A 14,739-nucleotide genomic window follows, 5' to 3' on the forward strand; every position below is an offset into this window, starting at 1 on the left:
CCTAGGATCCTGGGTTTGAATCCCGGTCGATCGCTGAATTAACGCCAGGGGGGTTGACTCAGCCTGTCATCCTTCCGAGGTCGGCAAATTGAGTACCAGTTCACTGGTAATTCCCTGTTTGTCGTAAAAAGGCGACAAAAAGGGTTGGTGGCAGGAAGGGCATCCGGCCGTAAAACATTGCTTCAAAAAGGGGACCAAAAAAAACAGCAACAACCACGGTCCCCGAAAAAGGCCAACCCCCGCTTGCGGGGAAAAATGGCCTCGAAAGGTGGTTTTTTTTTTGGTTTTTTTTTTTTAATCAATGATCTCTCCGACTCTCTGGAAAATCCTCTCTATCTCTTTGCTGATGACTCCACTGTCTGCTGCTCCATTCCTCTTCCCTCAGATCGGCAGTCTGCAGCCTCCTCACTCTCTGAAGACCTGGACAAAATCACAGACTGGTCAAACAAGTGGAACATGTCTTTCAATCCTGACAAATCTCACACTCTTACTCTGTCTCTCCGAAAAGATCGACTGGACAACCCTCCCATCTACTTTTAGTCAGGCAGATAGGTGTAACAATTGTGGGTTTATACGTACAAGCATGAAATTTGGCACAGTCATAGATAATAGCCGAATGAATAATTCCAGATATGGACCCACCACGAAAACGTCCTATGGTAGCCATGGCGGCCATTTTGTAAAACCTATAACCCTTATAACCCCTAACCCTTATAACCTTGCCATTTTGTAAAACCTATAACCCTTATAACCCCTAAAACCATCAATATCCCTAAACCCCTTTAAAACCCATAAGATGCCCTAGATCCTATAGGCCCCATTAGAACCCTTAGACCCCCAAGACCTCCTGTCTTAGGGCCTTCTGCAGTAACACTTGAGAGTCAATAGCGATAATCAAAAGCCCCCCCTCTTCTCCCCCCTCTCCCCCCATAGGTAAACCACCTCAGTACCAAGCTAAGAGGGAATAAAATATAATTGACGAATTTTTAAAACTTACTTTTTGCAGTTTCTGCCTACCGTGGTTTTAGTCTAGTGGCTAGATAGGGGTCTCGTGCACCCCCCCGAAATATACACATGCCACCATAATCAAGACACACGCCACCATGAGCAAACATATAGTTCACAGGTAATCTTTACTCAACATGTCAAACGTCTGGTTGAAGTAATGGAGGAAATGGGAAACCCCTTCCTAGAAGAGAGTACAGACTTGCTGTGGCTGGACACAAGATACATTGCTGACCCAACTGTTGTTTCTACTGTTCAACAGGCTGAGGAGATAGGTAAGCAACAGTACAAGACCTTCGTAGCAGACCGTCTGCTGGAGCGAACCGTACCTCTTACTGAGCCAATAAAGAAGAATAAACTCCCATTGTTTAGTCGATCGTCTCCAAGAGAAATCCAAGACAAGTTTGCAAGTAACTTCGCTAAAGAGTGACTGCTCTTTATTCTCAAGACTCTACATTGCGTCTCAAACACGAGATGGTGATCTTGCAGAATTTTTCCGCCATGAAAACCAAGCATGTCCCCCGTCTTTATCTCAGCTTGGGAAGTTATGACTGGGAACCAAATCAGATCTATTGGTGTGTCTAGAGAGTTGCGCAGAGGTCAGAGGTGATGCTCTAAAACCAGATACTGACGTCACTATCCTTGACGGGGCAGTGTTGGTGAACGTTCTGAAACCAGTTGCTGCCAAAACCTTTGATGATTATGCGCTGAAAGTATTCTTGCCACACATACAAGGTCACTTGCAAAGAGCCTGTCGTGTGGATATAGTCTGGGACCAGTACCGTGACAACAGCCTGAAATCTCAAGCCAGGGACAAACGTGGGAAAGGCATTCGAAGGAGAGTTGACGGATCCACTGTTCTTCCAGGAAATTGGCAGCAGTTCCTGAGAATTGATGCAAACAAAACAGAACTGTTTGCCTTCTTGACAAAACACATCACACATCTTGTATCAGATAAGCAGATAGTCACCACGGATGGTTCAGATGTGACGTGCATTCCCGCACGCGACACCAGTCATCTTGCCCCATGTGACCATGAGGAGGCTGATACACGAATGATGATACATCTCGCGGATGCAGTCCGTGATGGATTTCAGAAAATTCTTCTGCGTACGGTGGATACAGATATAGTGGTATTGGCTGTGGCAGCAACAACCAAACTCAAAATCCAGGAGTTTTGGGTGGCCTTTGGGACAGGCCAGCACTTCAGGTATATTCCAGCACATGAAATTGCAGCATTCCTCGGACCAGATAAGTCACAGGCCCTCCCGATGTTCCATGCATACACAGGGTGTGACACAGTCTCGTCATTTAATACACGGGGCAAGAATACAGCCTGGGATACCTGGAAAGTATTTGACGAATTGACGCCAGCGTTAGTTCATCTCTCCACGGGGACAGCAGACATCTCTGATGACGTTGTGGCAGTGCTCGAGCAGTTCACCATTCTTCTCTACGATCGCACCAGCAATCTCGTCAACATAGACGAAGCTCGACAGGCACTCTTCACGAAGAAAGGACGAGCCATGCAAGCTATTCCCCCTACCAGAGGAGCCCTGTTACAACAAATCAAGAGGGCTGTGTACACGGGTGGCCACTGCTGGGGAAACATGCTCAAGGTTGTTATGGATCTGCCCTCACCTGGGGATTGGGGATGGATCGATCCCCACAACTGGAAACCCCTGTGGTCCATGCTTCCTGAAGCCAGCATTTCATCAAGGGAGCTGATTTGTTGTAAATGCAAAAAGGGTTGCAAGGGACAATGCAAGTGCAAACAAGCTAGTTTGAAATGTACCGCTTTGTGCCAGTGTGGTGGAGAAAATTGTGACGTATAAACAAGATCAAACTGGAACTATCTAGTAATATAAGTTACCGTTACAGTGCTTGGTGGGTTAATTGACATTGCTGGCAACACAAATGCAAATTGTGGTCATTTGGAGAATACAATTATGGCATATATGTGTATCTAGAGTCATTTCATTAGAACATAAAGAAGCATTTGTGTCGTCCGGTAAAAAATAATCGCGGTCAAAACGGCCATTTGGTAAAATGGCCGCCATGGCTACCATAGGACGTTTTCGCGGTGGGTCCATATCTGGAATTATTCATTAGATTATTATCTATGACTGTGCCAAATTTCATGCTTGTACGTCTAAACCCACAATTCTTATGATGGATACACCTATCTGCCTGACTATTTCTCAACAATCCTCTCCAAGAAGTTCTGTCGCTCAAGCTTTTGGGTCTCACTATCTGCCATGATCTTTCTTGGGAAAACCACATTTCCAAGCTGGCCTCCAAAGCCAGTCGTGGACTGGGCATCCTCCGTCGTGCGAAGTCCTTCCTCGGCACACCTGAGCTCCTCACCACATACAAGGCTTTCATCCACAGCTCAATGGAATACTGTTCTCCCCTATGGGCCGGTGCTCCTTCCTCACACCTAGCTCTGCTTCACGCTGTTGAAACCAAAGCTTTCAGAATCATTGGAATCTCCCGTGATGAAGCTATCTCCAAGGGCCTTTCACTCGCTCACCGCAGACAGGTAGGTGGTCTTTCTGTCTTCTACCGACTCCTCTCCGGCCTTGCTCCCCCTACCCAGCTCTCTCTGTGCTTTGTCCCCCAAATATTCCTACAGGTCGCACAAGATCTGCCAGCAAGATCTGCCATCACAAGATCTCTGATGGTTAAACTGCCGAAATCTCGGCTCTCTGCTCACCTTCACTCTTTCATTCCTCTTTTCTCCCGCCTCTGGAACAAACTCCCACACTCCCTTCAATCCCACTCCTCCCTCCAGGTCTTTAAAACAGCTGTTCACCACCATCTCTTATCGTTCCCCATCCAAAACCTTGATCTTTTCTACCCCCACTAATTCACCCCAGATCCACCTTGTTTGAAATTCCAACTTCTTTCCTGGAAGTCCTGGCAGTGTCCATATGTTTTATACCTCTCCCACCCCCCTTCCCATGCCCCCCCCCCCCAAATCCCTCTCCCTCCCACAGATCTCTCGATGTCCTTGCTCTCAGATGTTGTTTGTGTTCCTCCCCCTCTCGCCCCATCTTGTCCACCACTCCCCATGTTATATGTTTTATGTGTCAGTTTGTCTTTCTGTGTGATTAATGTTCGCTCTTTCACGAGCCTCGATCTTGTATACAAAAAAAAAAAAAACGATGGCGGCCGATCCACGTGACTGATGATGTCATCATGTTTTTTTTTCTCCACCAGTTTATGCCGACATGGCGCTCAATAAATTGCATCTTGATTGGATGAAGTTTTGTACTTATCGAATTATGACGTCATAATGGAGGCCTTGGGCCGAGAGAGTTAAAAATTGGGCACAGTCTATTTATTCCAGGGCAAGACAAATATGTGTGTAAAGTATGGCGATTCTATGTGCAACAGTGTAGATGTAGTACTGCGCACAGACAGACAGACAGACAGACCAACCAACCAGCATACTTGCTGGAATCTTTTCTGGCAAGTAACAGACAGACAGACAGACCGGGGTGAAAACATAACCTCCATCCACCTTTGGTGGTAGAGGTAATGATTATGTCATAGGTGCTTCCATTGTGGCGTCATAATTTGACAAGTACAAATCTTCATCCGATCAAGATGAAATTTTTTGAGTGTAATCTATGGATAAATTGGTGGAGAAAAATAATAATGATGATGTCATCCGTCACGTGGTTCGGGCGCCATATTTGTTTTAACACAAAGCCTTAAATACCACTAAAAACACATCTTTGCGAGGGTCTGTAATCTCTGCTCTTTCTTGTTGATTTCTTTATTAATCTCTAAAGGGGACCAGCAGGGTACGAGTCACACCCAGGCAAACCACTTGTGTAAGTAGAGATAAATGTATGCACACACAAACATATGGTGAAGAGACCACACACATAAAACACAGGATTAATCATCTCTAACTTGGACATAATGCATTCAAAGTGAAATAAATTGACGTGTGGTTAAATTAGATGTAAAAATGTTATGGTTCAATTCGACAATTTTGACGAACCTTCCTAAGGCCGGTTCGGCTTGCGGATTGGGCCTTTATAGTGCTTGCATCCCACCTCAAACCACAGGCGGTGCAGATAAATACCCACTGAGGAACAGGTGCAAATAGGTTTGATGCAATCCACATCCAAGGTACAAAATCAACTTCCAGTTAAATTAGATAGATGTAAACACATTACCGTTATATTAGACAACTTTATTGCTTGGGGCGTAATAATGTAAGTCTACATCCAGACTGACTGACGCAGACGCGCACAGTGCCCTCTCCCATCCCTTCTGAGCTTGTTTGTAACCATTATACCCTTATATGCCCCTCTTACACCCTGATTTGAATATAGAAAACTGACTCATTGGGAAAGGAGTTGAGATTGCAGTTGCAACGCAAGAATTCATTATTTTCTCGGGTAACTGCCTTTAGTTGTACTAGTTCAGCCAACAGGCTTAACATGTATTCTGCGCTACAACACCCTGGTTGTGCAGCATTAGGATGGGAATCAAATTGAGACTACACAACCCGATTCCAAGTGTGCTTGACACTGAATTGTTAGTTATTACCGTGGTTCAAATTTGACCTGAACTTTTGTTTATAATTGTATAATTAACTTGTCATGAGTGGTGGATTAAACAATACCAACACCGATGTTAATTGGTTAACTTGTACAACAAATGGAAACTTCGGTCAAGCAAAAGTGAGATCAATAACACGTTTGTCTATGTCGTCATATCAAGCGGATGGTCTTGCAGCACAAGGTTCATGATTCTCATTCTGTGCACTTTCAGTGAAGAATAATCCAGTCAGATAAGAATGGTTTTGATAGGTGATAGTAGCCACACAGTGCAGCCATTCATCCATAGATTTCACCACACCTGAACTTTTCATTGAGCAGAAATTCCATTGATGCTTGCTGATCCACCATCTTTGTTCTCTTACTCACTGCCATCTTGATTTTCAATGCGCAATTAGTTGTATTGATTACCAATACTTACTAAAAAGACAAATTCCCTCAAATTATTCATCTACGTACATTGTGCTCTGCCTTTCATAAATAAAAATCCAGGTCTGATTTGAATAACCCTTGCATTTGTGAACACTTATGTTTGAATCAAGGTTTTATTTGGTTTATGTAACGTATGTGTGGTATGTACCTTGTTCTTAAAACATAGTTGTTTCTGTTAAATGAATGAATAAAATGAGAAATTGACAGGGTAAAAAAAAAATTCATTTTAAATGTTTACTTGCATGACGACTCTAGCCTTTTACCTGCGCAATGTCGCAACTCCAGAAGAGCTTCGCGTTGTTGTTGTTGTTGGCGGTAGATTTTTGAAATGTGCACCCATTGGTCAGAAAGCTGCGGGACTACACACACATCCTTTGCTGGACCATAGCACAGATTAAATAATATGCTCGCCGTCTTGGTTTTCTGGTGGGCCTAACACATTAGGTCTGTAGGCCTCTGCCAATTATACACTGCCTGGGTTTGTTGCGATGGATTTTCATTGTTTTTTGGGGGGGGGGGGGGGGGGGAGGAAGGTCACGTGTTATTCACAGAGTGACCTCGAAAAATCTAATCGTATGTTGAATAATATTAAAATTTAATCAAGCCCTTCAGAACGCATGGTGATCAAGTGTTACATTAAAGAATCGAACATTACATTACGCAAGTTCCAAAAAAAAAACATAGCGTTGCATAATTTTTGAACAGCTCAATATTGGCATTAAGCAATCCAAGACCGTGGGATGAATCGGCTTGTTCTGATATAACCGTGGGGAGGGTGACATGGATAAGAGGTGTTGAGTTCATCATTTAAGAGTTTTAAATGCGCGTTTACCAATCGGCCCATTATTGGATTTTTCTGCAGGTTGTGACCACAGTGTGGTCATTATTATTTTACATATACCTAAAACCTCTTCTAGACCCTTTCCTCCAAACCCTGCCCCTCCTCTTTCCCTTTTCTCCAGTCCTTAAAAACAGCTCTATATTAAGAGCGTTGCATTTAAAGTTGTATGGATATTATTGGCTCTTAATTCAAACACCTTTTTTTTATTGTAGTAATATCCATGTCAACAAACCACGCTCCTGGGCAGGCTGTCGCATCCACCTCCGCACAGCCTTCTGCTACATCGCCACCAGTCACGCAAGACCTCCCGGGTGAGTAAAGATGTCACCATTGAACACAACACAAACACGAGCCTCGACTTAGTAGAAAAAAAAAAAATTGTGTAACTTGTGGGTGTTATGCCTTTGTCAATGATGAACAATTTGTGATGTATTTGGAAATAATTTTAAGTGTTTAATATATAACTAGAGAGTTAATAGAACACCTTACCCCATGCAGTTTTGAGAAAAATGATATGGGAAGGGTCTTGACTCTTGCTTTACGTTTCCGAGCACAATCTATATTTCTTACGAGCCGCCATTTTGTCTGAATCTCGATATTCCATAATGCTGAGAGAGTGAGCGGCAAATGTGATTGGTCGATATGACGTAAAACGTTGTAATATTTTATCCACCTGGAGGTTTTTGGAGGTGCCAAGAAGGTGAGTTGTGTTCTAGTTTTAACGTTTATACTTTAATTCATTGAAACAAAATAAACGTTTTTAAAGGCTGTAGAAAAACAAAACTTGAATCGGAAATTTACCGCCGTTGATGCACTGATGTCTTTTACTGATGTATTTTACACAACCTTATTTAACACGTCAAATTAGTAGTTCTTGTCTGTTGTTTGTGTCCTTTATGATGCCCTTCAAAACATTACGTTTCCTGTTTGGAATGATTTTCAATTTTGTTTGATTGCCGGACAGACTAAAAAATATACCTTACTCCTCTCTGCGCTATCAGTGTGAGATCCCGTCGAATTTGCCAAATTCAGAGCGAAAGTACTGCTAAACTGCAGGTTTGTGTTCTGATTTGTGTTTTAGAGTTCAAAATGTAAAGTCAATTGAAATTAAGTAGTTCCTCAATCTCAAAATAGATAGATAGACAGACAAAGTTAACCAACTCCTCAACCCTGCTTTTCACTTGACATGCGTGTGGTAAAAACCAGAATCCAGGGGAAATAAAAATTGTCCATAGACTGTAGTACTGTTTTCATTCTATCATGCAAATGTAGAATGTTCTGGAGATATACACTGCTGTCTGTATGCAAGGAATATAGGTGGAGGCCCTCAGCGAAGCGTGCTGAATTTACCACGACACTATTGCTGCTATTTACACGACCGTTCAAAAGTTTTAGAACACCTCAATTTTTTCGGTTTTTATTGAAATTTATGCAGTTTCATGTCTCAATGTACTCTGAAATTAAGCATAGAACAAATAAACAATTGGAGATATTTTAAAAAATTGTAGAATCATTTTGTTTAACAAAATTTAATTTAAATTTTTGACTCAGCAAAGTAGCCACCTTTTGCAGATACATGTATAACCGCCGAACACACTCGTGGCATTCTTTGAATGAATGAATTCTTTCTACAATGGAAATCAAATATTGTTTGGGAAGTTCTTCTTGTGACACCCAGGGGAGTCCAGGGCTCCTGGTAGTTTGTTTACAGACTACACCACTTCCCCAATATGAGGTGGGAGACCCTAAATAAGTAATTTGAAGGCAATTCCCCCAAAAGTAAGTGTTCAATTAACTGTAGAAACAGAGATTTCAAATTAATGGAATTTATTTGAAAACTTGATAGAGCACAATAAAATACTTTATTAAACTTGAGAATATCCCAAAAGACAAATAGCAGCCAAGTAATAAAGCCTATAAAAAGAACAGCAGCTGACAGCACTGAACAAATATCTGTAAAGAAAACATAAAATTACCTTTCTCATACTTAAAAGCATCCCCAAAAGGGTTTAACTTAACCCAACTACCCACCAATATAAATATACAAATCAACTATACACAAAACGCTAATTGTTTACACGACATAAAACAAAAACACATACCCTTTTCACAAGAGATCAGGGTTACCCAGAACACGGTGGAAACACTCCACTGTACCTCTGCCGAGACAGTGAACACATAATGCGGTTACCATTTAACAACAGCGTCCGTATTCCATTCATACATAAAAATAACAAAATAGCGTCGCATACTCAATGCAAGCCTACCTTCGCCTGTCGGTTACATGCACACACCCACTGGTCCTGAACAGCCAGGAATTCACTGGAGTACAAAAACTCGAAAATACACTTCTTGAGCAGACGCACCCAAGCACAGCACCCTAGCTAGGACAACCAGGAAGTACTATCGCAGAGGACCCAAGCAATAGTAATCTCCCGATATGCCTGCACAGGTAGCTTATGGTAAAACCAATATAATTTTCTCTGACGGCGACTAATGATTGGTCTCACAGGCTACATTCCCAACACTGTTGCAGAAGTTCCCACAAATGTGTTGCACTTGTAGGTTGCTTTGCTTTCACCCTTCTGTCCAGTTCATCCCAAACCAGCTCGATGGGGTTTAAGTCTGGAGACTGTGCTGGCCATTCCATGATTTGAAGCCTACCGTCTTGTTATTTTCCTCGAAGGTAGTTTTGACATAGCCTGGAGGTGTGTTTAGGGTCATTATCTTGCTGTAGGATGGATGAACACCTGACCAACTAGGCGTATACCAGAGGGTATTGCATGGTGCTGCAAAATGCTGTGGTAGCCCTTTTGGTTCAGGGTGCCAGTCACTCTGTGCATGTCGCCGACTCTGGATCCAGCAAAAGAGCCTCTGACCATCACGCGTCCTCCTTCATGTTTGACATTTGTGTCACACACTGAGGAACCATCCTTTTGCCTACACGACGGCGTACAAAAACCCTGCGTGATGAACCAAATATTTCAAATTTTGATTCATCGGTCCATAAGACCTTCTTTCAGTCTTCAGTAGTCCACTGGCAGTGCTTCATGGCCCAGGCAAGCCTATTTTTCTTATTTTGCCATCTTAGCAATGGCTTTCTTACTGCCACTCGACCTGCCAAACCTGCACCCCGAAGTCTTCTCGTTACAGTTGAAACAGACTTGCTTACTTCGACCAGTGTTAAGCTGTGCTTGAAGCTGTTGTCCTGTGAGCCACCTATCACGCAAGCTGTTGACTCTTAGAAACTTGTCTTCTGATTCTGTTGTGGCTTTGGGTCTGCCAGACCTCTTCCTGTCAGTTTCCTCCAGTTTCCAAGTGCCTTTTGATGGTGTAGGAAACTGTTCTCACTGACACCTTGGCTTATTTTGAAATTTCTCGAAAGGAAAGACCTACACTTTTAAGGGTTATAATGGTCTGTCTGTCTTCCTTTATTAATTGCCTTTTTCTCGCCATTATGATAGCAATATACTACTTCCTGCAGTGCAATGTTGTCCAAATAATGCTTCAGAGGGTGTAATAACAGTCTGTTCCAATACTGCTTTTATACAGACAGGGGGTTTGTAATCAAGTGATCAGCAGGGGTTGGGACACCTGTAGGAATTGTTTGCATCAACTTTCAAGACTTAATTTACTTACATTGCTGCAGAACAGCTGTAAGTTGTTAACCCATTACTTGTTCCCTGAAGAAGGCCTTTTTTTTTACACTATAACTGTGCAATTTACATTATTTTCCTGTTTTTGCTCACCTAAACTTTTTTTTTAACCTCGAGCAGTTTACTGCTTACCTTTGTACCATTTCAGGTTATTCACTGGACTTGAATTGCTTAAATTTCAATAAAAACTGGAAAAATTGAGGTGTTCTAAAACTTTTCACCAGTAGTGTATATAAAACTATTGAAGTACCCCTGCTGCACATGCGTGGGGGGCACAAACAAACAGACATTGAGGAAACAGTGAATGCTAAATCATGACCCAATAAATTCCACATTCCTGTGCCACCTTTAGTTGAACGTCGGGCATGGGCAGCCGGTTGGTGAAGGACTTGGGCAAAAATATTACTGCAGCTGAATGTTTCTACATGCTGTCAATGGCGAAACTACAAATGCCGAATCCACGAATGTCATCGGTGGAAACACTCACTTCACTTCCTCATTCTGCTTTAAACTCAATCTTTCTATATTTTCATTCCAAACAGCATCATTCCAATCATACATTAATACTATAGCATTAATTTAACAAAATACAACGTTAAAAAACACTCCTGATGTAAAGTAATATTGACCGATTTTGCATGATTGCCAATAAAGAAGAATGTGCCGGCGAGAAAGGGCGGATATGAAACACTTTATGCAAATTGAAAGTCAAAATCATGATTGTATTGAGAAATTTATGAAACTTTCCACCCACCTTGGGATGAATAAAAGCAGCATCTTTTGGGTGGAAACTCGAAATCACGATTGTATTGAGATATCAAACCAGTGAATCTTCATCGTGAGTACTTCCGGATCGGGAGCACCTTTGTTGCGATCAAAACTCAAAATGCTAATTGTATTGATAAATTTATGAAAACCCCCACCTACCTTGGGATATCTGCTGTGATGCAAAAACGTTCCACCTTAGGTTTGGCGGGGCTAGCCCTAAAACTGAGGGAAAAGTTTTGGGGCAGACAGACACTCCTGTTTTGTGTAATGTAGATGTGCTAATGAGACTGTTTGAATAATTTGCTCGCGATGTTGACACATCCCGGTTTGACTCTTCTTTTCATTTCATTTTTTGACAGAAGATCTTCTGGCAGCAGGGTGGTGCAAGTGCTGGAGTAGGAGAGAGAAACGACCATATTATTTCAACCGCTTCACCAACCAGTCCCTCTGGGAGGTGCCTACCACCGTTCAGCATGACTCAATTGTAAGACAATGCAGACGTCTTACATTGCATTCTTCAACTGGTCCACCTAACAAAACGTGACCTTTTATTGGACTTAAAAGGGGTTCATAAAGTGTATATGCAGTCGGACCCCGGCATTCACAGGGGGATACATACGTTCCTGGAAAATGCCGCGGATGTCGAATCTGTGAATGTGGGCACATTGTTTGAATGGGGGGTAAAATAAAAAATTAAAATTTTTACTACATGGTCTAGGCTCATGGAGGAGCTATGACACAGAACAAATCAGGACACTACATAACAAAGGGAACAGCAGGAGAAAGGGGAAATTCCAACAACAGGGCAGAGGGAAAAAAATAGACGGAGATGGGCAAACACGGGATGCAGGTAACAGTGAGGGGTATGGATGAATGCAATGGGTGGACAAGATGGATACACAAGCAAAATGTTTGGGAGGGATGGGGCTGGTTTAACAGGTGGAGAAAAGGTCAAGATTTTGGATGGGTGATGACTTGAGATGGTGGTGAACAGCTGTCTTGAAGAACTGGAGGGAAGAATAAGATTGAAGGGAGTCTGGAAGGTTGTTTCACAGGTGGATAAAAAAAGGAACAAATGAGTGGTGAGCAGTTCTTCTGGATTTAGGCAGTTTCACTAGCAGGGGGTTGCTGGTGGACAGCGTGCGTCCTGCAGATACTTGAGGGGAACAAAACATGGAGAGGGCAGAGGGTGAAAGTCTTGACAAGGCACCACCAGGTTTTAGAGGAGGGAGACAACTTTGAAAGCTCATTCGAGATTGGACAGATGTTGTTTTCTGGCTCTCCAGAGAGCAGACACGCTTGTTGCGAGCTTTGTGGAATGACCTGAGGTTATCTTCAGTTGGATTTGCCTTCCAGGAGATGAAAGCAAGTTCTTTTAAAACAACTGCCTCCCCACAGGATTCAAAGTAACAAGAGTGGGAGGATGGGTAAGATGATTGAAGATATGGGAAGAATCTGTGCATACGAGAGAGCAGGTTTCTGAAGAAGAATTCCCAGGCTGAATTAATATCGTTGGCAGTGGATATAGGAGAACAGGCCTGATGTGTGGGGGGGAAAAAAAGCATTTTTTTTTTTTTTTTTTTTTTTTTTCACCATGAATACATGAGGTGCGAATGTAGAAGCAGGTCACATGATATGAACCGTGAATATGCGGGACCTGCGAATGTTGGGATTGCAAATGTTGAGGTCTGACTGTATTTAAAGATTTCAAAGTAGAAACACTACAGTACACTGATTGCAAGCAATTTGTATGCACCTTAGATCTCTGATCTGATTACCTGTCTCTGCTATCATCTGAGCTACAGCATTTGAACATCAGTGTTGCAGCACTTTCTGAGGTTCGGAGGCTTGATCGTGGTGAGATCATGGTGGGTGGTTACACCTACTACTTGTCTGGTTGCTTTGATGGTTACCATGCCCAGGGAGTTGCTATAGCTGTGTCCAATAAGCTGACTCCCATGATAGTCGAGGTAACACCGGTCAACGAGTGTATTATGAGACTGAGGATTCGTCACTTCGTCGAGGTAACACCGGTCAACGAGTGTATTATGAGACTGAGGATTCGTCACTCTTTGGGTGTCATTTCCCTGGTCTCTGTGTATGCTCCGACTGATGAAAGTGATCTCACTGTGAAGGAGGCATTCTATGCCACGGTCGAGTCTGTGGTTGATCAGTGCACCAGGAGAGATACTCTTCTAGTCTTGGGGGATTTCAATTCATCGACTGGCACTGATAGGGATGGTTATGAGGCATGTGTTGGTCCCCATGGATCTGGGACTGTGAACCAGAATAGCTCTAAGTTCCTCGGCTTTGCAAGAAGTCATGGACTTAGGGTGGCTGGCTCATGGTTTCACCGCCCACAGCATCATCGCTGGACTTGGTATTCCAATGCTGATGGTGTGGCGAAGGAGATTGACCATGTGCTCATTGATGGTCGATGGCGGATGCTCCGGAATTGCGGGGTTTACCAGAGTGCTCAGTTCCTCAACACTGACCACCGGCTTGTTGTAGCAACTCTGAAGTTGCAGCTCAAATCCAAGAGAATGCTACCATCACAGCCTCGGCTGGATGTGGGCAAGCTCAAGGAGGAGAAGGTAGCTGAGGAGTTTGCGAGCAGGTTGAGTGGGGTTTTGAGGTGTCTGGATGCTTCAGGGGATCCTGAGGAGTTGTGGAGTGCCTTCAAGACCACCATCCTTGATGTTGCCGGTGGCTGTCTTGGAACCCACAGTCAGGTGAAGAAGAACTTTGTCTCTCAGGAGACACTTGATACCATCGACCAGAGTCACAGGGCCAGGCTCGATAGCAGAGCTGAACAGTTCCGGGAGCTGAGGCATAAAACTGTACGCTCGCTGAGGATGTACAAGGAGGCTTATGTGCGAGGAATCTGTGAAAGGGTAGAGCATCGCTTGTGGTCATGCGATTCACGTCCCGCTTACAGAGGAATCCGTGCATTGCGTTCCTCTAAGCCTGTCCCTAGGGTGTACTGCAGTTAGAGCACAGGGTGGTGGCCTTTTGACAGAGGAATCTGAAGTGAAGGCCCGCTGGGCCGGTTACTTTGAGCGGCTGTACCAGGCTGACCCACTGGCTGTTGAGTTGGATGTCAGGGGTGTTGCTATCCCAAATTCTGACCCCCCCCCCCAATTAACTGTCAGCCGCCTTCACTTGTGGAAACATAGGCGGCGGTGAACCGGCTGAAAGGGGTAAAGCTCCTGGGACTTGTGGCATCCATGCTAAGCTTCTCAAGGCTGGTGGAAATTCTGTACTTGAGTCGTTGCATACAGTTCTGTGCTCTGTTTGGAGCATAGGCATCATACCAACTGACTGGAAGAGGGGCCTTGTTGTCCCCCACTGGAAAGGGAAGGGTGATCACCAGGACTGCAACAACTACCGAGGGGTGACATTACTCTCGGTGACGGGCAAGGTCTTTGCTTGGATCATTCTTGAGAGGGTTCTCTGC

General features: G+C 43.6%; 1 protein-coding gene across 22 annotated transcripts in view; it reads left to right on the forward strand.

The window, feature by feature from the left end:
* PCIF1 (phosphorylated CTD interacting factor 1) overlaps positions 1 to 14,739 on the forward strand; it is a 131,056-nt gene that overhangs the window by 47,776 nt on the left and 68,541 nt on the right. For 16 of the 22 annotated variants that reach the window (XR_013624776.1, XR_013624772.1, XR_013624773.1 and 13 more), the window contains 2 exons: positions 7,071 to 7,169; positions 11,642 to 11,766. Coding sequence is in view for 16 of the 22 variants with exons in the window: in XM_068126552.2 (XP_067982653.2) it covers positions 7,071 to 7,169; positions 11,642 to 11,766 (224 nt within the window). In the remaining 6 variants the exon portion in view is untranslated. The remainder of the gene's footprint in view (positions 1 to 7,070; positions 7,170 to 11,641; positions 11,767 to 14,739) is intronic. The other 6 variants (XR_013624777.1, XM_068126554.2, XM_068126557.2 and 3 more) reach the window with 1 other exon arrangement.

This window comes from Myxine glutinosa, chromosome 10, assembly GCF_964187855.1.
Source record: "Myxine glutinosa chromosome 10, kmMyxGlut1.1, whole genome shotgun sequence".
In the NCBI taxonomy this organism is placed as follows: domain Eukaryota; kingdom Metazoa; phylum Chordata; class Myxini; order Myxiniformes; family Myxinidae; genus Myxine; species Myxine glutinosa.